This window comes from Drosophila erecta, unplaced genomic scaffold (genome assembly GCF_003286155.1).
Source record: "Drosophila erecta strain 14021-0224.00,06,07 unplaced genomic scaffold, DereRS2 tig00000000-arrow-pilon, whole genome shotgun sequence".
NCBI lineage: Eukaryota > Metazoa > Arthropoda > Insecta > Diptera > Drosophilidae > Drosophila > Drosophila erecta.
The window spans coordinates 4,022,599-4,045,542 of record NW_020825194.1 but is presented as its reverse complement, the minus strand read 5'-3'; the positions used below and the strand labels follow the sequence as shown (position 1 = coordinate 4,045,542).

General features: G+C 43.7%; 1 protein-coding gene across 4 annotated transcripts; it reads right to left on the bottom strand.

The window, feature by feature from the left end:
* Positions 1 to 4,292: 4,292 nt before the first annotated feature.
* LOC6554271 (la-related protein 1) lies at positions 4,293 to 22,396 on the bottom strand. 4 transcript variants are annotated; one of them, XM_015153723.2, is made up of 7 exons: positions 21,870 to 22,396; positions 19,553 to 20,536; positions 11,073 to 11,376; positions 10,340 to 10,407; positions 9,160 to 10,148; positions 6,829 to 8,945; positions 4,293 to 6,746 (listed from the first exon to the last, which is right to left on the bottom strand). In XM_015153723.2, the coding sequence occupies exons 2-7, from the start codon at positions 20,345 to 20,347 to the stop codon at positions 6,034 to 6,036; spliced, it is 4,986 nt and encodes a 1,661-aa protein (XP_015009209.1). In that variant the 5' UTR covers positions 20,348 to 20,536; positions 21,870 to 22,396; the 3' UTR covers positions 4,293 to 6,033. The 4 variants fall into 4 exon arrangements, 3 of the variants coding, with proteins under 3 accessions (XP_015009209.1, XP_015009210.1, XP_026831806.1); XM_015153724.2 differs by lacking the exon at positions 21,870 to 22,396 and adding an exon at positions 21,123 to 21,511; XM_026976005.1 differs by lacking the exons at positions 19,553 to 20,536; positions 21,870 to 22,396 and adding an exon at positions 16,502 to 17,019.
* Positions 22,397 to 22,944: the final 548 nt, after the last annotated feature.

The following is a 22,944-nucleotide window of genomic DNA, read 5'->3' as shown; positions in this document are numbered from 1 at the left end:
TGGTCCTTAATGCCAAGCTACCGCTCCACCTCCACCACCACTTCAATCTCCACCCCAATCTCCAGCTCCATCCGTTTGCAATCGCAAAATGCTGTCTCATGCCTGCGAAGCAAAGTCGCAGGATAAGACCGGAGCAAGCGAACGCACACAATATTTCTTCATCAACAGCTTAAGGCGGCGGGCAGGCAATAAATTCTGCGCTGTTAATTTGTCACATGATTTTAGTTGGCCAATTACAACTATCGGACAACAACAGTGCCCGTGCTCCTCTGACAGGACACAGCACACAGCACACAGCACACACACAAAGGATGGCCACAATGGCAGCTTAACTGACTGGCCAAGAAGCGGAGGTCCTGGGGTCACAGAGTGTACAAAAATGCCAACGGGGCAGAAAAAACAAAGCAAATAGGTGCGGGGGCTGGGGTTGGGGTTGGTGTTTGGGAAACAACAACGAAAAAAGGCAGCAGACGACAGGAGCTAGTGGCTGTGCGTGTCTTGGTATTTATCTAATTGTCCTTTAGCCGCACACTGCCAATGCCTTTAAGGACATTTTTAGCTTGCTCAATTCCTCCGCCAGATAAATGCTTGTGCGTTCATAAAAATACGCTTGTATACATCTAATTGCACTCTACGTGTGTGTGTGTGTGGCTGTGTGTATCTTTGGGGGGGCAATTGATCCTGGCCAGCCTGACGTTTAATAAATATCCGAGCACTGGCGAGTAACGCTGACGCACTTCCGTTTCCTGTTTATTGGCACTCAACTCAGCAGACGTCAATTTCGATACCCAAATTATGTGGCTCTGTATGGACGGTGATGTTTTGGGATATTTGTTTGTTTTTTAGGGTCGTTGTGGGGCTTCCTTGTATATATGGTCTATTATGTTATACCTTAAAAGGAAAATCCTTAATAAACTCTATACATGCGTTTCGATACTGACAGTATACAGATATAGTATCTGTTCCGAACTCTGACTAACGTGGTTGGCAGGAGGCAGACCATGCGTTAATGTCCTTAAATAAGAAATTCATATCATTAATTTGATTCCGTCTCCCTGTCGGTGGCTCCTCGGCCAGCTTTGTGACAATTTGTCAGGTCGGGAGTGGGAGCGGGGTGCGGGGTGCACTTGTGTAGTGCATTTCAAATGAAATGTAATTGCTGCGTAAGCCCTACCCATTAAGGTCCTGGCAAGTGCGTGGGCTACATAATGGCAATGCAAATAGTTTGAGTAGACCCAAACAGAGCGTAGAGTTGAGTCTGAATTAATGGAATTGCATTCCGGCACAGATCCTCGAATTTGCGGCCTCCTGCTAAACGAACAAGTGGTCTAATTGGGCAAGTGAGACATGGAAATGTATCGCAGAAAATATTTTACAGTATATATCATTATTGCAGCCGATGTTTATAAATGCCAGATATGCAGACATTAATTACCCCTATTAATCTGGCACAAGTAGATATTTTGAATAGCGAATAAAAATGGGCAGCTACATTTTGGTATGAGCATTTCGTACGTGCTTAATTTTGAATACGTTCAAAGGATGCGACGCCATGGAAAACCAGTTGAAATTCATAGCCAGACTATAAATTTGATATATTTATTGCTCATGTACTGTATCGTATTTGCGTACCATGGCCAATGGCTTCGGTTGATTCCACCAATCATGGAAAACCCTAAAATATAATTAGTTTTTCGATGGAACGCGGCGACCGGAAACCATTTTATGAAATATTTTATTTAATTATTTCGACTATTTGGATAATTTTTTGGCCACGCCATGCCAGTTTTATTCCGGGTTCCGGCCATTTCTGTTGCGGTGATAAAATTTTGACACAGGTTTGTCGACTACTGCCACGCCCCCTTTGATCCGGAACACGGAATCCGGAATTCCCCGACCGGGTCGAACTAATTAGACGGCGCACCAAAGCGAAAATTTTGGTATTAAAATTGTTGAAAGCTCAAAATTATATTTATGGATCGCGGCAATAATTACGCTAAGCCAAAGTGCAAATTGTTATGCCTGTGGTTTCCCCGCGCCCCCTACTCTTTGCCCCATCACATGTCGAATGTTTGTTCAGCCTGTGGAAAGTGGGCGGGTTCTCTATGTGCAACCTGATGCAATATCCTGATGCAGCATGTGAATGGGAAGGGGTCTGTTTAGCGACAACTTACGACAGGTCGTGTGGGTTGTCCGGTAGCAGAACAAGGATTCAAAGGTTTTCTAAAGCACTATTAAAGCGCAATCCTTTAAGATGTTCAATAATTCCAAGCAAGTTCCTTGTCCTGTCAGCATATGTGGCAAGTTTCAGCTGTTGAACGGAGCAGCAGTCGCTGGTTATTATAGGAAATGCCAATAAATTGTAACATTGCTGGGTACTCCAATCAGCCGAACTCCGACACGCCCGACTTTTCCAGCCCACTTTTGCTCCGGAAGCATGTGCGTGAGCTAAGTGCGGACAAAGTTCAAAGGCGACTCACACGTTAAACGCCCATTAAATTTAGCTTCGATATGACTGCGATATGTGACCCCGCCCCTGTCGCCCCAAAAGGGGTCACGTGTGATTAGACCTGGTCGCGGTCACGCCAGCCGAAAGCCCTTATCCCCATTGAGCCATAAATATTGGTAACACAATCTAAGCTCTGTCGGGGTCAGGAGTTGTGCTTGAGGTGCGAAAAGTCGCACTGCGAGTCGCCAGCCGGCACACACACACGCCATCTGCCGGCTCGCACCGCCACTCATATCGTGGCGCCCCAGGAGCTCAACTTCTGCCGCCCGCCCCCTCCAATCGTCTGTTTTAAATCGCTACAAAATTGGTTTTCAATTTTTAAACGCCTCGCCGGGCTATCGCCTGCTAGGTGCCAGGTCCTAGGTCCTTCGTCCTCCGGTTCAGGTCCTTGCGTGCCTTGGCGTCTTGTCCTTTTGTCGACATAAGGTGCACTTGGAGAAATACTCTAGTGCATTGGAATAGATTTTAGTACTTTTCATTCATAAAAAAAAGTGTATGCTTTAACTTTTAGCTGAACAAATGAGAGGATAAATAAGGCTAAATTAGTCAGAAATCGAATCCAAGTGGGTGTAACTATATCCGTTGAAAAGCAAAGTTTATAATAAACCGCAGTGTGAATGCCTTTGTGTGTGGCGCTTATGTTTTATACATGATTTTTACCCGCGCTAGACAGGATTTTGCGGAGTAGTTTGCTCTGGAGTCGGCAGCCAGGAGCCAGGCCATAATTCAAGTAAGGCGTTAATCTGTGACACCCAGTGCTCGGCAAAGCCAACAACATGTGTCGGGGATGGAGATCACAGCTGCTGCACGGGATGATGTTCGTAGTGGAGCCCCCGCCTGCATTTTGTCGCCGGGTGAAATATGGCACGCACACTCGAAAGGGTTAATTACTCAAAGGGCCAATCGATTGGGCGTGCTGCGAGTCCTTTTGTTGTGTCAATTGAAGTGAAAAGGCAGTTCTGCCTCAAGTGGGAAAGTTTGCCATACTAAAAAGCAGGGAAATGCTAGAGCAACTCAATAACCATCGTTATACAGAATGTAATTATTCCAACGCAGCAGCATTAATGTGAAACGAAGATATATTGGTTTTTTTCAAGTTTTTTTTTTATTCATTTTTTTGTTTTAGTTTTTCTACTCATTGTTTTTAACATTTTTTTGTGTTGGAAATTTTAAAAAAATTTTTTACTTTTTTTGTTCACGTTAGTTTAGAAATTTTTGTGGTTTCCGTTCTACACATACATATCCATATATATGCATCGTATAATTAATTATTAATATAATAATAGTAGTAAATATTACTCTTTATGGTTTAAACTATCACGTTTTTCACAATAATCATTCCTTTCGTTTTGCTTAGTTTTCCTCTCGCATTTTCCATATTTAAGTAGCTTACAAAATTACTTTTAATAGAGTTTCCATTATGTTCATTTTGTAGGTCTGTGTGTGTGTATCGCATCATATTCGTAGTTAAATTTAAATTATTCATATAAAAGTTGCAAACTTAAAGGGCACATAAAAGTCAGTGATCAATGTGTGGTTGTGTGTGTGTGTTATCATAAACTAAAGTCAACACTTCATGTGAAAAACAAAATGGTTGTGGCAGAACTATGTATAATTACGCAACAGCCGATTGAATTGTCGTCGGACATCTCTCTCATTTTATTATATCTATAATATTGATAGATCGGATCGTTAAGCTCATACAGATACAGAAGCGTCTGGCCAATATGGATGTGATTGTGTTCATGTGTGGATAAAATTGTTTCAATTGATAAGGCGACATTTTAAAAAGAAGCTGGGAAATATATTTACAGATATCTAATGATTACGAAATAATATTTAATGAAACGTTCTTTGCACTTTTCGTATTTGTGTGCTTTGTAGTTTGTGGTGTGTGTTGTGTATTGTGTGTTGTGTGTATGCTTGCTTAGGCTAGATGAGCGAAGCAAATTCGAGGAGCTGAAGGACCTTGGGAGAGTTTTGCAAACTGCTCGACTGTGGGGTGCATCTGCAACTTCACCGTTTGCCTCTTATTTAGTTATGGTATTTTCAAACTGCAGTCACGCTTTAAAGTCTCTCTATATGTGTTTGGATATATGCAGATATATGTATATAGTTATTATCCGTATTAAGCTTAGGTTTGATTTCTCACATATGTTTAAGATTAGGTCTATTCACTATGCGAAACAAACTTCATTATTTCTGAATGTTTTTTTTTTCGTTTGCATGTTTTTCCTTTTCGTTTTTTAAAGTTTTAAACTTTTTTTGGACTTGACAAATTTTGTTTGATTTTAATTTTTTTTTTGTGTTTTTATAGCTTTTTCTGTAGTCGTAGCTTTCTCGAATTAAAAGTTAACAAGTGCAATAACTAAAGGTAAAAAAAATAAATGGTTTGACATGCTTCTAAATGCTTGGCGGGGTGTTGAGGTTTTCTGGGGTTAACCAATTCGATAGATTGGATTGATATAGACTGGGGGCAGTGCAGTGCGACAAGGGAAGCAGTGGACACGAGTCCAAGTCGGATTCCTATTCCTATTCCGCTGGCGATTGCGATTGCGCTGGACTGGCTTGTGGTAAATGCTTAAATAACTAAAATTCGCTGGCACTTGAGCCCCGCTTGCCTCAATTGGGTTTAAGGATTACAAGATCTCGCTGCCTCTTAAACAAATACATTTTACATTTGCGCTAAGGTCACACACACAAAAAATAATCATAATTATAGTTAGTAATCATATTCTTATGTACGCGTTTTCATGGCTTCAGTGTACCTTTGCATATAAAGTTATAATGTATTTTTATATATATAAATGTATATATATATGTTCTTTTGTAATTTACAAAATTGATTTGCATTAAGATCATTTGGTTTTTGTTTTGTTGGTTGTGTATCAATTTCGATTGATTGGCTTTCAGTTTTCGTTAGGTAATATATGCATAGGTTATATCGTTATCGTTATGGTTATTAGCTTTAACTTTAATCGTATAGTACAACAGTTCATGGCATTACGTCAACTATTAACGCTGCTCTAATTAGGAAAATCTTTGCCTGGATTTTTGCATCGCATTAAAAATAAGGAGAATAATCAACAGAACAAAAAAATATAAGGGCAATCGTTTCGTTATTTTTCAAGATCATGGCTGGTTGGCACTGGTACAAAGCAGACTGACCCCGCTGTGTGTAAAATGGTGTGTGTGTGTGTTTTGTGTAAGCATTGAGCATTTCGTAAGCAACCATTGTTATAGTTTTTTGTCGAGGGTATGCGAGAAACAAACATTTAGAATCGTAACTACTAAACCAACGCGCTCTAGGCAAATTGCAATAAACAAATTTCAAAAATTTCACTTAATTATGCTAAACGCTAACGACTGTTCCCACTTTACGCTTGACTCGAATACTACAAAAGAATAATAAGAATGAATAAACAAAAGAGTGTGGAGCCATCAAATGCGAATGCCCCCTGAAAACTAAGTCGTAGATATTAACTTAAGCCTAATCCAAAAAGTGTCTCTGCATTATCGTGTAACTACTTCTGCGACGAGGATGACCCCGATACCGTTACCGCTGGCGTCGCTGCTGCCGTTGCCGCTGATGTTGATGTAGCTGCTGAAGCGGCTGCTGATGCAGCTGCCGCTGATGTGGTGGCACGTGCCGAGTTTGTCTGTGATCCTGCTCCGGGCTTTGGCTTCTGTTGCTGCTGCTGTCGCTTGTGTGGCGCCAGGCCAGAATTGCTGCCGCCGCGTCGCAACTCATGCTGTGATCCCTGATTGCGATTGGCCACCTGGGGCTTGTTGCCCAGGGAGCCGCTGCGAATGCGCACTGTGCTGCTGCCGAAGGAGCCTGTGCGTCTGCGGTTTTGCTGCTGATTGTAGCCGCCGTATCCCTGCTGATACTGTTGATGCTGCTGCTGCTGCTGCTGTTGCTGGTGCTGTTGCTGCAGCAACCTGCCCACATAGTCGCTGCGGTTGGTGATGGTTGTGTTGAGGCGCCGTCCGCCCGCTGCAACTACAGCTGTGCCATCGCTCTCCGACACACTGCGGTGGCGGTTGAGTTGGCGGCCTGGATTCAGGCTGCCCACTCCTTGCAGCATCTCGTTGATCTCCGGCTCCACCACGCGGAAGTCCTCGATGTTCTTGAAGCTCTTCAGGTACTCGGCCAGCTTGGGCTGCACCTCCAACTTCTCACCGTTCTTGTAGTATTTCAGGAAAGCCCAGAACTTCTCGAGGCCGTACAATTGACCTGGTGAAAATGTGTAAAATTAGTAAGTTTAAAGTCAAGTTTAATGTTTTTTACTTTTTTGAATTTACCAATCAATTCTTACCTGTTTCATAATCGGCAACCGTCTCGTCCTGGAAATCCTGATAGACATTTGGTCTGAACTTCTTCTCCAAGCCGTACGAGAAGAACCGGAAGAGGCACTCAAGACCGTAGCGGAAACCATTGCATGCATCCTCCAGCGCCAACGACCGGAACTCGTTGTACATGCTCCTGTTGAAGTTCTCGCGCAGGAAGAACGACCAGAAGCGATACAGAGTGTTCATCTCCTGCGACTGACCATAACCCAAGCGCCGGCGTTCCTTGAGGCAGCGCGAATGGTACTTGTGGTAGGCCTGTTGGGTGAAGTTGTTCTCCTTAAGAAGAGCATGTGATGGATGCTGGAATACGGGCAGCGACTGTGGCACCGACGATCCAAACGATCCGTACGAAGAGGCGGTGGGTGATGTGCCCGCCGACGAACCCATCGAGGTAGTGCGGGGACGGTGCTCCACGGTGTCGAGCAGCCAACCGACGTGGGCCTCCACTGGCGGATTGGCGGTGTGACGGAGTTTCCTCTTCCTTGGCGTTCGGGGATCAATCGAGTGCGAGTTGGGAGCAGCATAGAAGCGGGCACGTCGGGACTTGAGGGTGTTGTTTAGCGTAGAGTTGAGAGTGGTGTCACCCACCAGGGTTTCATCAAGATCTATCTCAAATGGTGGCGGTGGTGGCACCACCTGTGGCGGCAACACTGATTTGCTTCGACCAACGGCCAGTTTTTCAAAGTCCGCCTGGGAAATTACATTGACAGTCTTGTAATCGGCCACCACATTGGTGGTGGTCCATAGATCCTCTTCGTAGTTGACCAGACCATCGTTGATGATGTTCTCCAGATCCTGGGTGATTTTCGTGCGCGACGTAAAGTCAGCGGTGCGGTCGTAGCCCTCGTGTTTGGGTGCGCGACCCACTTGGGCCACAATCAGCAGCTTGTTGATGTCGCGATCGGCAAACTCGTAATCGGACTCATCGTCGTCGGAGAAGTTTTCAGTGAAGTTGTTGATGCGTCCGGTTCCGGGGGGTAGGGGGTCCATTAGCTCCTCGTCAAACTGGAAGTCTAGTTCTTCCTTTTCGGCATGGCACTGAGCGGATGGCGGAGCAGCTGTTTTGGATGAGGATTTGGAGTGGGTTTTGGAGTAAGCAGCATTGCCAGATTTAATGTTGTTGTTCGTGGTGGTAGTGGTAGCGGTGGAGGTGGTTGTGGTTTTGGTGATTGCTTTGGTGGCTGAGGAAGCATTGTTCGTGGTTACACACACAGTGGCTGATGATGAGGCGTTGGATGGGACGTTGTTGGACGAGGACTTGGACTTGGACGAGGTGTTGTTCGTTTTGACATTATCGTTATTGTTGTTGAGCGTTTGTGAAAGCGGTGGCTGTTGTTGTTGTGGTGGTGTAGTAGCGTTTTCTTTGATAGCATTTGTTTTGGAGCGTCTCTTTACCTCTTTCCACATGCCCTCCGGCTCCGCCACCAAAGCAGCTGCTGACCCAGCTCCATTGCCCGCTGAAGCAGCAGTTCTCTTGTCCGGCGTCGATGTCGACTTGGGCTTCACACTCTCAGCCAGTCCACTCAAATGTCCAGCCAGCTCAGCGGCACCACCCTCCACTTGATGGGTCAGCGCACTGATTGCATTCACAGAGTTTAGAGCCGCAATGGTCGAGGATCTCGACTGTTGCTTATCCTGCAACATTTTCGGCACCAGACTCTGGGAGTTCCGTGGCACCGGCGGCGGCGGAATGCTGCTCAGCGGCTTTGTGGCCATCGCCGATGTGAGAATGGGTGGCGGCGAACCGACCTCAGTCTGCTCCTCCAGTTTCTCCTGGCCATCATTCGGCTCCAACTGCTCCTGCTCCAGTGTGCCGATAGCTTTCTGTTCCCCTTCGGTGACCTCCGGGACATCCGTGATAGGCCAGGTTGTCGGTGTCGTCTTGGTGCGCACCTTGTAGCCCTCGAAGAGCTCCAGTTTATCCGATTCCTTGATGGCGTTCACGATCACAGCCACATCGGTGGTCAGTGCGAGAACGCGATGGAACGAGGCGATCAGGGTAACTGGTATATAGCCCTCGGGGTCCATTTTACGGCGCAAAAAGAAGTCGCCGGTAAGATTATCGACGCTGAAATAGTATTCACTATTGGGGGAGGGCAAATGGAGAGAATTTGGGAGTCAACAAAGAGGTCTTAGAAACAACATATATAATGCCTTTAGCTGCAGAGTTAAGTTTTTAAATATATCTAATAATTAAAAATTAAATGTGCCGAGTTCTTAACATGTTATACATAAATCGACTTTTCTAATATTTTCCAGCAAAAGGCATTAGGCGAAATGTATCCATATATACTTACACTTGCTTCTTGATGGCCTCCTTGACGCTGTTGGCGTCCATTTCGATGTAGGCGGCGGGCACGTTGCCAAAGTAGTGGGTGCCCATGAGCACATACGAGGACTGCGAGTCGGCGCCGGCGGCGTCCGCCGGCAGATAGTTGGCATACTCGCCCGAAGCTAGCAAATGGCGTGGTATGCGATGAGTCGGGCGACCTGGTCCCTGTCGGGAGAATCCGCCCCGGCCTTGCCGCCCGCCACGGTACGGCGTCCGGTAGCGACGCGGCCCGCGCGTGGCTGAACCAGCTCCCGCTCCCGCTGACCCGGCACCACCCGCTGCTCCAGAGCGCTGCTCATCGAGCGCTGCGGTGGTGGTGCTGCTGCTGCTACGCCAGGAATCCACGCGCTCGGACGTAGAAGTCGCTGGGCGTGACCCGTACGGATGCCGGCCAGCGTGTGGATGCCGCGACTCGCCTCCCGCTCCTCCAGCACCTGGCTGACGGTCGTAGTAGACGCGCGGCGGACGGCGCTGGTCGGCACCATCGTCGCTGAAGCGCCGATTTGGCCGGCCGCCAATCGGCTTGGGGCGACTGGACTTAGCCAGATCGATGGGCAGCGGACGCCACTTGTGCTTGGGTATCTTCTTGGTGAGGGCAGGCCCGGCAGCGGTGCCAGTAGCTCCTGCAGCAGAATTGGCCGCTGGCTCAGCGTCTCGCTGGGCTTTGGCATCATGACTCGTGCTGGCAACAGGTGCAGTTGTGGCTTGGCTGTTGCTAGTGCTGCTGCTGCTGGGATTGCTGTTGCTGCTGCTGGTTGTGGGTGCGACGTTAGACTCTGTGGCAACTTCACTTGAAGTGGTATTGCTGCTGCTGGCTGCTACTGCTGCTGCTGTTTTGGCTGGCTGCTGTTTTTTCGTTGGGTTGCGCTTGGGTTCGTTGCTGGTGGCTTTGCCACTGCCAGAAGTTCCGCCAATAAGCGTCGGCCAGTCACCAACGTTGCTAAAGTCGCTGGCCTGAAAGAGATGGTTTTGCTGTTTAGAATGTTGTGTGTGAATGAATGGGCATCTTAAGAAAACAAAGCCCATATCAAAAAGGTGCCATTGAAATGTATGATTATTTAGTTTCAATTCGACGCTTATTTCAATGATACATTTATATGAGACAGTGTAAGATACCATATCGTTGGCTAAAGTTAGGTACCCACCTTTTGATTGACCTTCTTTTTGTCCTTTACCACGACTTTGGCAAGAGCATCCGCCTGACTGGCATCAACTGTAATGAAACAAGCAGTTCTGGGCTGAGCATATCGTAGTACAAGAACGGTGTTTTAAAAATAAGAAATCAGGCCATGTCGCGGCATATGCGTCGCCACAAACCGACACCTTCTCTCGGAGCATCGGGTCAACAGAGAGCCGGAGAATCGGAGAGCCGGGGAGCCGAAGAGCGAGAGCCACGTGAGCAAGTGCGGCAGAGAACGAGAACCAGAGCAGTCACATGGTGATGGTGGTCTGGTCCAGGTTCTCTCATCCTTCTCTTGCGTCAAAACAAGTCCGCAGGGGGTATATAATATATATAAATATATAGGGATTTAAAGAAATACACAAATGAACTTTATTTCTAAACATTACTGGGGAAATTGCCTTGACACAAAACTAGATAGAGAACATTGTACTAAATCTTAAAAATTCTTGCGCGATGATTATGTGATAGTATGGTTGAGAATTCCTGGGGGTTGTTGAACTAGTAAGGTATTCGCATCATGTTAGTATTTTATGAAAATTCAGCATAATAAAAATAGATTGCTTTTCATAAACTATTACTACAAGCACTTAATTTTTTGACTCACAACTGGTAGTAATATCTATAGTGTCGTTTCCCCAGTTCACTTGAGATCAATTGAGTTAAGTACGCAAAGTTTTCCTCCAAGGAGCACTCACCAGTTGTTGTTGTTGTTGCGGTTTCAGTTGTTGCTGCTGCTACTTCTGCTGCTGCGGATGATGTTGCTGCTGCTGATGTGCTTGCTGCGACTGCTGCTGCTGTTGTTGTCTGTGTGGTTGTTGTTGCTCCCTGTTGAGGTTGTTGTGGCTGCTGTGTCTTTTTGTTGCTGGCGGTGTTCTGTGCGTTGTTGCTTTGGCTGGCAGTCTGTTTAGTTTGTTGCTGCTGCTGTGCCTTGGGTTGCAAAACACGTTTGTCCAATGGAGAAGTTCCAGCCTTTGGGCTGCCGGATTGTTTGGCCGATATCTGTGAAAGTACCAGAATGGAATTCAAGAATGTGAGTAACACTTCGCAGAGTCGGTAGCACCGAAAACGGGTAAAAATCAATGCAACTCCAGCTCCACTCCCTATGCGCAGGGCCCCTAACCCAGATTTAGTTCGCGACGAGGGTGGCTGACTTTTATATAGACTCTATAGCGCGTATATATGTATGTACATATGTCATTTGGAGAGCGGCTAATTTCTCGATCTGGCCACTGGAAAATTACCTCGTTTTGGGCAAGAACTTTTGTTCACCTTGGTTCACTTCTAATCAGTTGTCACTGCGGGCTTTTCTCTTATCGTTGTTTGTTTTACTTTTCATACAACACTTTTGCTAAACTAGCAAGTGGCACAGTTGTTGTTGCTGGCGCTATTATTTTTATTGGGCCTCTGGCTTTGTTTAAACAATTGCCTGTTAGTTCCGAGCGACTGGTGCGGTACGTCCGTTCTCTCGAAACGTTGGATGAGTTCTGTGCGATAGCGACAGTTTTTCGATTCGAATATGCCTCCGTCGCTGCCCTTTCTCACTCGCCCTCTCCCTCAGCCGCTCTCTTCGCTGCCGCTCTCTTTCCACTTTTCGCTGTCCACGCGTTGGCTACGTGAGCAAAAACGACGAAGTAGATGGCACAACAACAAAGGCGGAGGCCTGGGCATAAAGCACAGCAACAACAACTGGTTTTACAGCGCAACATAAAAGAGGATACAGTGAACCATCTACTGCCGCTTGTACTGAAAATGGTACCCCAAGAACCTATCTCAGTTAAATCGGTAGCATACGATAAATTTTTGCAGAGTTTATGAAATAGATGAAGACAATCAAATGACTCCTGGTTCAGAAGTTTAAATGTAAGATATGAGAAAGGTTCCATCTGAAGCAGCCCCACTGTGGCCTCAGATTCAAACCAAAAACAAAACAGAAAACAGCCGATGCGCCGGTTCATGGATGCGTGAGAGAGGAGGAAGCGGAGAGCCGGAGAGGGAGAGTTTTGCCGGCGAGAGAGTGAGCGCAGGGCACCCTGTGTCAGTATCTGAATAATTTTGTGTATGCGATGGATACAGGTTTTCGTTCAGTGTGCGTACGTGCGTTTATTTTATCGTTTTGTTTTCGTACGCCTTTTCTACAAATGTTGTTTTGATCCGCATTAAAGTTCACACACCCACAACGGATCGATCATTGATCGAAAACAAGTGATACGCATATCTCCAAACAAACAAAAACCTAACAATTAAAAACATAAACATTGGCCATCTCTCTCGCACACGATGTAACAGTAACCGAGCATAAAAAAAGAGGCAAAACAAAACAACATGTGAGTTTCGGCACGTAGGCCATCCGAAGGAGATCCGAAAATGGAGAAACGTGGTGGAAAAACTTCAAAACAAAGAGAGCGGATTAAGAAAAGAGAGAGAAAATCTTGTTTATGCTTTAATAAGCCTATATGCTTAAATAAAAAATATTACACAAAGATAAAAGTGCATAAAAAAAGATACATTTGAAAATTGCTGCTGAAGTGACAAACAAAATTGTTCAGGCTTCAACGATAAAGTTCTGACCTTAAAACATTATCAACCAATATATAATATCAGAAAACCTTTATGGCTTCCTATAAGACATGACAAATGATTTCACTCTCCTTGAAGTTATGTTCATAATAAATTATATCGTTCGTTATCGATATAATAATTAGTTTTCCATCTTTTACCATACGTGTTAATATACATACATAGTTAAACACTTTCTTTTAGTGTAAGCGATTGTGTCACGCTTATGCTAAAAATATTTAAACAATTTCCATGCAGTTGATCACGTATTCATCTCAATTTCCAAGGATAAATGCATCATGTGTGCCAATAAACTATTCACAATTGCAAACAACTTTCATTTCGAATATTTTTATGAAAAATACGCATAAAAACCATGACTCCACCCAATTGCAGGGACATGAGTCACAAGGACTTGTCATTTTGCGCACAATAAGGACATTCCTATGAGTCATGAGGTAACTATAAAAATTTGTAATTTTCCATTATGCATACCTATAGGAATCACTTTGCCACAAACTTAAGATTATCGTGTGCCACTTGTCATGCACATGTTTCCAATACTATATTTACTCAAGCATGGCTCTTATCACTTTTGGACATTTTGAACCCCCACATAATTGCTGACGTACTTGGCTGTTTGTCATTCAATTTCGAATACTATAATACCCATAGGTAAGCTATTTCAAGCAAAGATTATACATGCATTAGGATGGGTGGTTCAAGGTCAATCATAGTATAAAAAGCGATCGAAATGAATGCCTGTGCACAAGTGATTCATAGAGAATTGTGCCATTTTAATTCACTTTTGCATACAGCACTATAAACTTGAACTTGCCTTTAAAAAGAGCTTCAAGTATCCAGCGTTTTTCAGTTTTTTGCCATTAAGAAAACACCACTTTAAAAGTATACTATATCTCTGGGATCTGCGTAGGTGCACCACATCGAGCGATCGCTGAAAGACAACTGAGGCGCCTGCAGTGCGAAATTACTATTTTAAATGGCATTAGAATCGGTCTGGCACGATAGCAACTGAAATCGCACAAAAGTACGACAAAGAGAAGTACAAATAATGCCAAACAATGACCGAGAGGAGCCGGGTAAACGTGCAAAAAGACCCACATTCAGCGGTTCTCGTTCTCTAAGTCAACAACCGAACCGAATGGCTCGCAATCAGTTTGAGGTTATAGTGCAGGCGGGATCGGGGTTGAGATATAGTATATATACCCCTTTTTGAGGTTGCGAGTCGGTCGACGGGTCTGTTCTTTCTGCGTCTTAGCAAATTGAAAAATACGAGCAGAATGCAAAAACCAGTCAATAATGCCGGCCGCAAGATATTATGTAAAAATATTGTAAAAAAAATCCAAAATAAAACCAGAAAACGTGCTCAGCCAATCGAGTGGCTAGCAAAAAGATGGAAAAAAGTTACGCGAGCAACAAAAAACAAAGTATTCATATGGAGAACAAGTACCGACAATCAGCTCAGTTTACACGAATAGTAATAAATTTACCAACACACAAAGAAACCTGATAGTGCTGAAATCTCTAGATGTTATATAGACTAAAAGATACGCAGGTATTATAATACACATTCTCTTCATAACCCATAGGATAAGAATCAATTTATTGAAATATTTCATAGCTACAAGATACAAAAGTTTAGCCAAATATACAAAACGACATGCTATCTTAAAACTACAGCATACCCTACAATTCATGGGTAGGAAAAAGGTCGCCCAGCTTTAAACGCAAACAGTTTAATGACTACTATGCGTTTTTCTTTTTCTATTTATAGCTTCATTCGTGATTAAATTAAGCGATTAAACTAGAAGCCGATTGCCATATGAAGTGAGCCTAGTAGAGCGCCAAAGTCGGGTAGTTTGGATCCCGATGAACTCCATCGACACTCATCGCACAAATACCGATGATAACACTCCAAGTTTATAGGGGGTGTGTGCGAAAAGTTGTTTACGTTCGAGTGAGCGGAGAAACTTTACAAATGCGTAGATGGTTTAGGAACATAAGTCTTATCGAGGTCCCCACAGGGAGGTAAACAAGCCAAGAACAAATATGCACAAGAATCTTGTTTAAATTCTATATTCCACATTTAGTTGTGAAAGTAAAACAGACGTCGTCCCTAGGGTTTTCTATAATTTCCGATTAAATATTTGAGGTAGTCTCCGTCACCTCATGGTTTTATAATCAGTCACGTATCAGTATAGCCTAAATATATTATAATGAGTAAATTTCACAGATTACTTCTATCAGTAGCTTGAGTAACTGAATAGAACTTACATAAAGTGATTGGAAAACAGTTTGCGCTGTGACCTTAACTCTACTTTTCATATTGTGTCTTCTAGAAACTGCGAAAGTTCGAAATTGTTGCGCAAATAATTAGTGGTGCAAATAATTGCTCAAGGATCAACAGGTATATAAATGGCAAAGAACTGAGGTTGCGCTTCTCTACAAACAAAATAAATAAGAGATTAAAGGCAGCAATCAAAAGTGAGCGGAAATTACTTAATATACTACCAAAGGTTATCCAATAGATTCTGAAGCACATCATCGTATCTTAAAACTTTCGAGACATTTGTAGTACTTCAATTGATTGAATAATAGAAGAAGGTATTGGAGGTATTACAAAACTGCTGAGAAATCAAATTACTTCATTGATTGGTTATGCAATAAACCATAGTAGTTGGTCTGGGAAAATGCCTGTTATGTGTACATAAAATTATCTTATAAATTTAAATGAAACTTAAAATTGCCTTATAAAATTAAATTTAATTAACACAGGGGCATGATCCTCGCAAATGTGCATATATACTGTAAAGTGCATTTATAGGCCAATATTTTGCATTTTCTCTTGACGACAAGGGAAAATATTTATCGCAAGCACAAAGAACTAGGAAGCGCAAGAAAATAAAAAGGAACGAATAAAAACTGATAATAAAGGCAAATACTGTGTGTATCCATCGATATCAACAACAAAGATGACAGCAACCTGGGTAATAATGGGAAATGAATACGAGTGTGATTGCATCTTGGGATTTTCCTGAGTACAGCGTGAATGGAAAAGTACAACTTACAACTAATTCGATACTCTGATAAGAGGCTTACAAAGACTGAAATTCACATTTCGCTTCAGTTTGAATAGTACTGCAATGTGATATGCGACGAAAGGGGGGAAAAAAGATACTACCCACAATGAAACGTCAACGTAATTGAGACAAATTAATGTTATTAATCGCCGGTTGCAACTGAATGCCTAAAAATAGAACATTGTGTTACAATGGCTGTTTAGCTCATGGGGCAACCATAAATACAAGGCAAATATCGCTGATCATTGACTTTTAATGGGCTTATAATTACAGCAGTGAAGGGTGGTTGTTGTGGAACTAGTATATTGAAAGTTATTTAAGCTCGAGCTTGGCTATTTAATTCCAGCTAAGTTCTATTTTTGTAAATAAAACCTTTATAGCGGATGTACTGGGTGACACATTTTGTTTCTAAATTTGAGCCCACGGTCTGTTTTTTAATTAAGTTGTTAAGATGAGTGCATATTTACTTTCGTTTTCATGTTCATTATTCTTGTTTTGTTTTGTTCCGCCGATGAAAGAGATAGAGAGAGCGCTTGAGAGAGTGCGGTTCCTTATCACTCTCTGCGAATACGTAGCCCTACGTTACGTAGCGCACAGCAACGTTACTGGGAGGAAGCGAGAGCGCGATAAGCGAGGCGTTGAAATATCAACAAGTATATCGAGTTTTAGCTTCCACGTCGGCGGCACACGCGATTTACTGCCTTCCAGCTGTATATGTGTACATTATTCTAATTTTGGTTAGTTGTTCTGCTTAAGCGTCTCGCAACAGCAACGAACCGGCCATTTCACCACGTGGTGAGTTCGGTAACACGTGCCGTTCCAGCTGTTTACGTTTCCAACTTTTGAATTTCCGATTTCCCGTTCCGATCGCACATTCTAATATCGGAAAAAAAAGAGAAAAAATAGTGGGAGTTCGCCAAGTTTTCCCAGCCGCGAACTATTCCAGAAAACACGTCAACGGCAACTGACTGGCGTGGAAAAATAGACGGAAACACAAATTTGAATTGCTGCTCTGCAACGCTGCCGCTGCGCAGCTGCAGCTCTGCCAGCGTCGGCGTCGCAGTTCGGGCTCAAAAAACAAGAATCAATGATAACCAAATTTAAACCATTCTTTTTTTGGCCTTGCGCTAACTCGCTTAAAGCGTGAACAAAAATGTAATAAAAGCTTTTTTTTTTCATATTTATCAATAATTCACCTAGTAAGTAAAAACTTTAAAGTGACATTTAATAAAACCATAAAGTCCTAACAAGCTTAACATATTGTAAATTTAAAACAGTAATACTATTAGATTTGGTAAATATATTGTTGCTAAGTAAATAGCCATGGTTATTTTGCAAATATTGATTTCAAGTAACCCTATAAATTTATAACTTTTAATACGGCGCATGCTTATTTAAGCATTTAAACCAATTTTGATGCATATTTTCAGCCACAAATGCAATTAGATCGCATCCGGAAAATCGAATTAGCAACGCTTGCCAAATGTGAATCATTCCGAGTTTAATTTCACAACGATATGCATACAATCCAAATGCAGTAGTTGTTTAAAACGAATTCAAGTGATGGAAATGGCTGAACAATTTCTGGCTGAACAATTATCATTATAAACACACTAATGACAGTGATTAGCGACCAGGAGACTAGATTCATCTACAAATGCATATATGTACATAGTTCTGGCCCAACCTCAAATTACTATTCTTTAGAAATCAAAGTAAATCTTGTATTTCCTAAGAGCCTTTGATTTTGTTTAGGTTCTTTGATTTTGTTAGTTTCAGGTTCTAACTTCCGGATTAGTACGATTTGCATAAGGCGAGAATGTCAAAAGTGAGCGAGATGTTTGCATATTCATTTCAAGTGGCTCAAAACGCTTTCGAAAGCAGAGCGAATTTCAAACTGCCGCTTGACGACAAGTTAGTTGAGTTATCAGCTTTGGACGTGTAAACTTTTGGCTTTCAGCCTTTTCCACAGAAAGAAAATTAGCCACGCCTTTTTGTCTTTTGTGTTTGCGTGACTGTTTCTGCTTTCGCCCTCTGTTTATTCGGCTCTCCCTTTGCGCCTGCTTTCGTCGTGTTTGCGGGGGATAAAGTGGGCGGTGGGAGGCGGCCGCCTGACGGAATAGATAAACGACAAGCGGCTGACCTTGACATTTATTTTTAGTTGTGAAATATTTAACTTTTTCTCTCGTTCGTTGCGACACTGAAAACAGATGTGCCATTATGGATACACACGGAAAATAAAACAAAACAAATGGAAAACAAAAAAATGGGATTTCGGCTTCAACGTAGCAACAAACAAAACAAATTAAATGGGTGTATGGCAAAATAAGTTTACAGTCTGAACTTGAAAAGTGGAAAAAGCATTGCTCATAAAATGTAGAAAATAGAATTGCGTGTGCGCTCTAAAGGCTTCACTGTAGTCCCAGCTAAGCGAGCATGTTTTTGTTTTTGCCAAAAAGAACACCTTTTTTTTAGAAAGGCAAGCAGCAAACAAACGACGGAATACCGGCGGCAATTCGCGCTGACATTGCGTAATAAGAAACAGGCAAGAATAAATAGAAATAAACACAATTGCCAGTTTGTTTCTCTCGATTTTGTTTTGCTTTTGATGACCAACTGCTTGCCAGACATTATGCAACCTGCCGCTGTGTATCCGTGAGATACAATTTCGCCATCGTAATCCGTTTTTTTTTTTATCGATGCATTCGCATAACGGATAACGGTGATAAGGACATGAAAAAGCACAGCACAACAAAAAGCAGAAAACGTGTTTCCATTGCACCGCGTGTGCTTGTTGTTGCCTCGCCTCGCACTCTGCTTTATCGGCCGCCCGCTTTGCTCCCTCTCTTCGCCTCCGCCATTCTACGCACATTTGTTTACCAACAACCACACACACACACATACACAGTGACCACACATGCATGGTCATGTTTTCCATCATTTTTAAGACGCAATTTGGACAAAACAAAATGAAGGGGAAACCGAAAAAAGAGTAACAACAAAGAATGTGAACTTCAATTGGGGTTCCCTAAGAAACTGCCTTATCGCGCTACTTACAGTGGATACTCGCATACTATAGCTGATATATATTGCATTTTCCGTGATTTTACTGATTACTGTTCATATTTGTGCACGGCTTACATAGCTAGATTTTCGTAGGTTTCTTAAGTATAACTTATAACTTGCACTTCTGAGAAGCCATAAAAAATGGTCTTTAACATTAGTTTAGCAATATTTGCATTGGCTTTTGAATAGATTATATTTTAACGGAGCTTTGCATTTGCAAAGATACTAGTTTTTGCCAATGCAAATATGCCTGATTCTATTCCAGTGCACTACCTTAACTTCTGGCTTTCGGAATATATTAAGACTTCCGATTATGAGACTCCAAAGAACACACTCTGCTCAGCTTACTAATCGATGTCTGAATAGCTCTAATTAAGCCCTAATATCCGAGATACATCAATAGATACAATAAATCACTTAAAGATGAGCGTATCAATCTTTCAATCACTCACCTTCCATGCGTTGACCTTGGGCGGTGGGGCGGCAATGAATCGCTTGGGAGGCGGAGCTGCGCCAGCGGCCCCCTTCTCTCCCGCCTGCTGATCCCCGTCGCCGGACTTGGCCTCGTTGCCGCTGCTCCCGGCTCCCTCGATGCTGGCGCTGGGCGAGGTGTCCTTGCGATCCTTGTGTACTCTCTGTCCAGCTGGAGCAGCGGAGGTCACGGCTCCGGCATTGGATCCGGCGGCGCCAGCAGCGCCGGTTGCCGATTTGCGGGGACTACCGCCGCGCGGAGCACGGGGGCGCACTGGCTTGCGATCGGTGTCGGTGGTTCCGAGGATGCGACGGCCACCAGCCTGCTGGGATTTCTGACCATCGCCACGTCCTCCGGCCGGTTGTTGATCGCGCGGCTTCTCCTTGCGCGCCTTTTTGCGATCGCGGCGGTGATGCGATAGTACCGGCACAAAGTCGTTGTTGTCGTCCAATTCCGATGAATTCTCGGCAGTGTTATCACCACCGGAGGCGGCGGCACGCTTCTCACCCGTCTGGGCTAAGCTAACACTGCCGACGAGTGGGGCTTCACCGGCTGCCTCGGCGGCGGCGGCTTCCTCGCTCCACGACTTGAAGCTCTTCAGATTGGGCTGGTTCTCTTTGTTGTCCACGGTGGCGCTGGTGGTGCTGGTGGCGGACTTCTTGGTGTCCAAGTTCTGCACCACATTGGCGTAGGAAGTGGTGGCGCTGCCCGAAGCAGCGACGGTGGCCACAGGAGCGGCACCTCCCGTGGATGGCGTCTCCTCCTTGCTGGACATGCTCCTCGCTTGCGGCTGCTACTCCTGCGGTTTCTGCGACTCCGGTTTCCTCTCCAGAGTGGGCAGCACACTCGCTGCTCCTGCTCCGGCTTCGTCAGCGGCTGATCCTCGTTGTCGGGTCGGGGAAACTCTTGGCTGCTTCCTTGCCGGCTCAACGGGATGCGGTGGCTCGAGAGATCGGCTTGCGAACTGAAAGTGTTGGCAAGAGAGGGATGCGGTTAGTTTTTTACAGTGCAACTCAAGTGTAACGTAAGCATTATGTATATTCCAGCCTGTTTGTTGGACATAAAGGGAAAATCCATGAGAAATACTGCAATTACGTCATTTTAAAACTGTGAAAAGCAAAGTTGCTATAGCTAAGCTTGACTGTATTAGGTCATTTACATATTCAACTATTCAGGGCAATTCTGCGGTCAATACTGATATAATACTTTGCAGCAACTTAAACTTTTAAGGTAGTTGAGAGACTCAAGTCAATATATAGTTTTTATAGCTCTATCTGTAGAGAAAAATACTTTTGAAATTACACTAAAACCTACGAAGAGATTAAAACGCAATTAAAAAGGAATGAAAACTAAAACACCTTCACTGGAACATCGGAAAGTCCATTAAGCCGAGCTTTACTGTGCCTACCAGGATTTTCCAACTAGATTGCGAGATGGGCGAACTCGAGGTGTTTGTTGCCCAATTACTGCGATTAATCTCAAGTTCGCCCCTCCTGCAATACTATTTATTTACTTAATGCAACTGTTACAACACACACACACGCACATACACTGCACTTTGAACTTGGGGGATTTCGCAATGGGACTTAATATTTTTGTGGGACTGCAGAAAAGCCTCCCGAGGAGTGCGGTGATTTTTTAGGAACTGGCCATCGGAAAGGAAAAGCCTCTCCCAGCGGCCGTTTTCTCGATTTTCCTCAGCTGTCACGCTGCTCGGCGAATTGAATTTACTGCCACGGATTTTACACGATTATATACTGCAGTTTGGGGTAGCGGAGAAAATCCGTTGCGAGGCACGACCAATCGTGAATCGAGAGGTATTATATTATTATGCAGCAGCCACACACAGCAGTGTTCCAAAGAAGAAGAAGAAGTGAGGTTAGATTTTTGCCCCACACAAGAGGAAGAGGAAGCAGCAACACAACGCTAAGCGACCAGGGCTGCCGCAAAGCGCGCTGTCCACTTGCCAGGCTGGAGTGTAACGTAATGGCTTTGCGTCGAACGTAACTGGGCTACGACAGGAAATCAAAAGGAAGTAGGGGCAGATAAAATAAACTACGTTTATAGCTACAATTTTGTTTAAACATTAGTTGTGGCATGCGACAATAACCCTGTTTTCCCCACAACCAATATTATGCAATATCAAATGCACTCGGCTAACGGCCTGCAGTGTTGTTAGTGCCGCCCTGGTCGGGGCTTTAAAAACAGCTGATTTCGACTGCAGCTCGCCTCGAATTTCCAAAAGATGCACGCGGTCACACACACAAGCAAAGGATCAGATTGATTTGAATACGCACCAGAAAATGAAATGGAAACCAGAATTATATTTTATTCCGCTATCTCTCCCACTTCTTGTTTCGTATGTTTCGTATGTTCACTACGCACTTTCCGCTCCGCGTGTGAATACGTACACGAGTGTGTGTGTGCGTGCGTGTGTTGTTATTGTTGCTTGCTTTTGCTTTTGCGGGTTTCCTCGCACACACACTTTCGCACTGCTACGCTCCTCGAATAGCTGCCTCTCGCTCGCACTCACTCACGCGCTGGTGGACAGAACGTTACGAATATTATTTATCGCGTTTTTTTCGCAATTGCGCACACACTCGCTGAGTTGTTGGTTGCACCGTACTTTCGCCGTTCACTGGTCTTGTCAATTAACCACAATTAATCAATTAATTGGAGCATTATACCGCCGAAACGAAAATCAAAATCGGTTACCAGACATGTGGTTCTACGGGTCCAAAAGAAAAAGAGCAGGGTTGTTGTTCAATTCGTTTGCGTTGCGTTTCGATAGCTATCGTCCGCTGCGATAGCTACGGTTAATAGAGATGTCCAAATCGGGGAGCAATGGATTTTATATATTTTTTGTTGTTTTAAAATATGGTTCTGGAATTTTTTCAAGTTTAAATTACTTTTCTAGAACTTATTTATTTTCCCATGTTTACTCCTTGATTTGAAATCAAAACAAGATAGAATGCTATAGTCCAGTTCCTCGACTATCAGATACCCGTTACTCAGCTAATAAAAGTGCAAACGAGAATTTTCAAAATTTTCTGGAATATCGGTAGAAATTGGGAAAACTTAAAAATTGTTGAGATTTTTGTGCAGCTTGTGGACGTGGAAAATAGTTTTTGGCAAATCTATAGAAATTTACAATATCAATAAAAATTTTAAAAAATATCACAACGTTTTTCAAAAGTGTGGCCGTGACAGTTTTGTGCGGCCCGTGGGCGTTGAAGTGGGCGTGAAAAAAAGTTTTTTGGCAAATCTGTAGAAATTTACAAAATATATATAAAAAAGAAAAAATATCACATTCTTCAAAAGTGTATCCTGATCAATGTGGTCCTTTATGTGGTCGGAAACATTTCCTTCTGC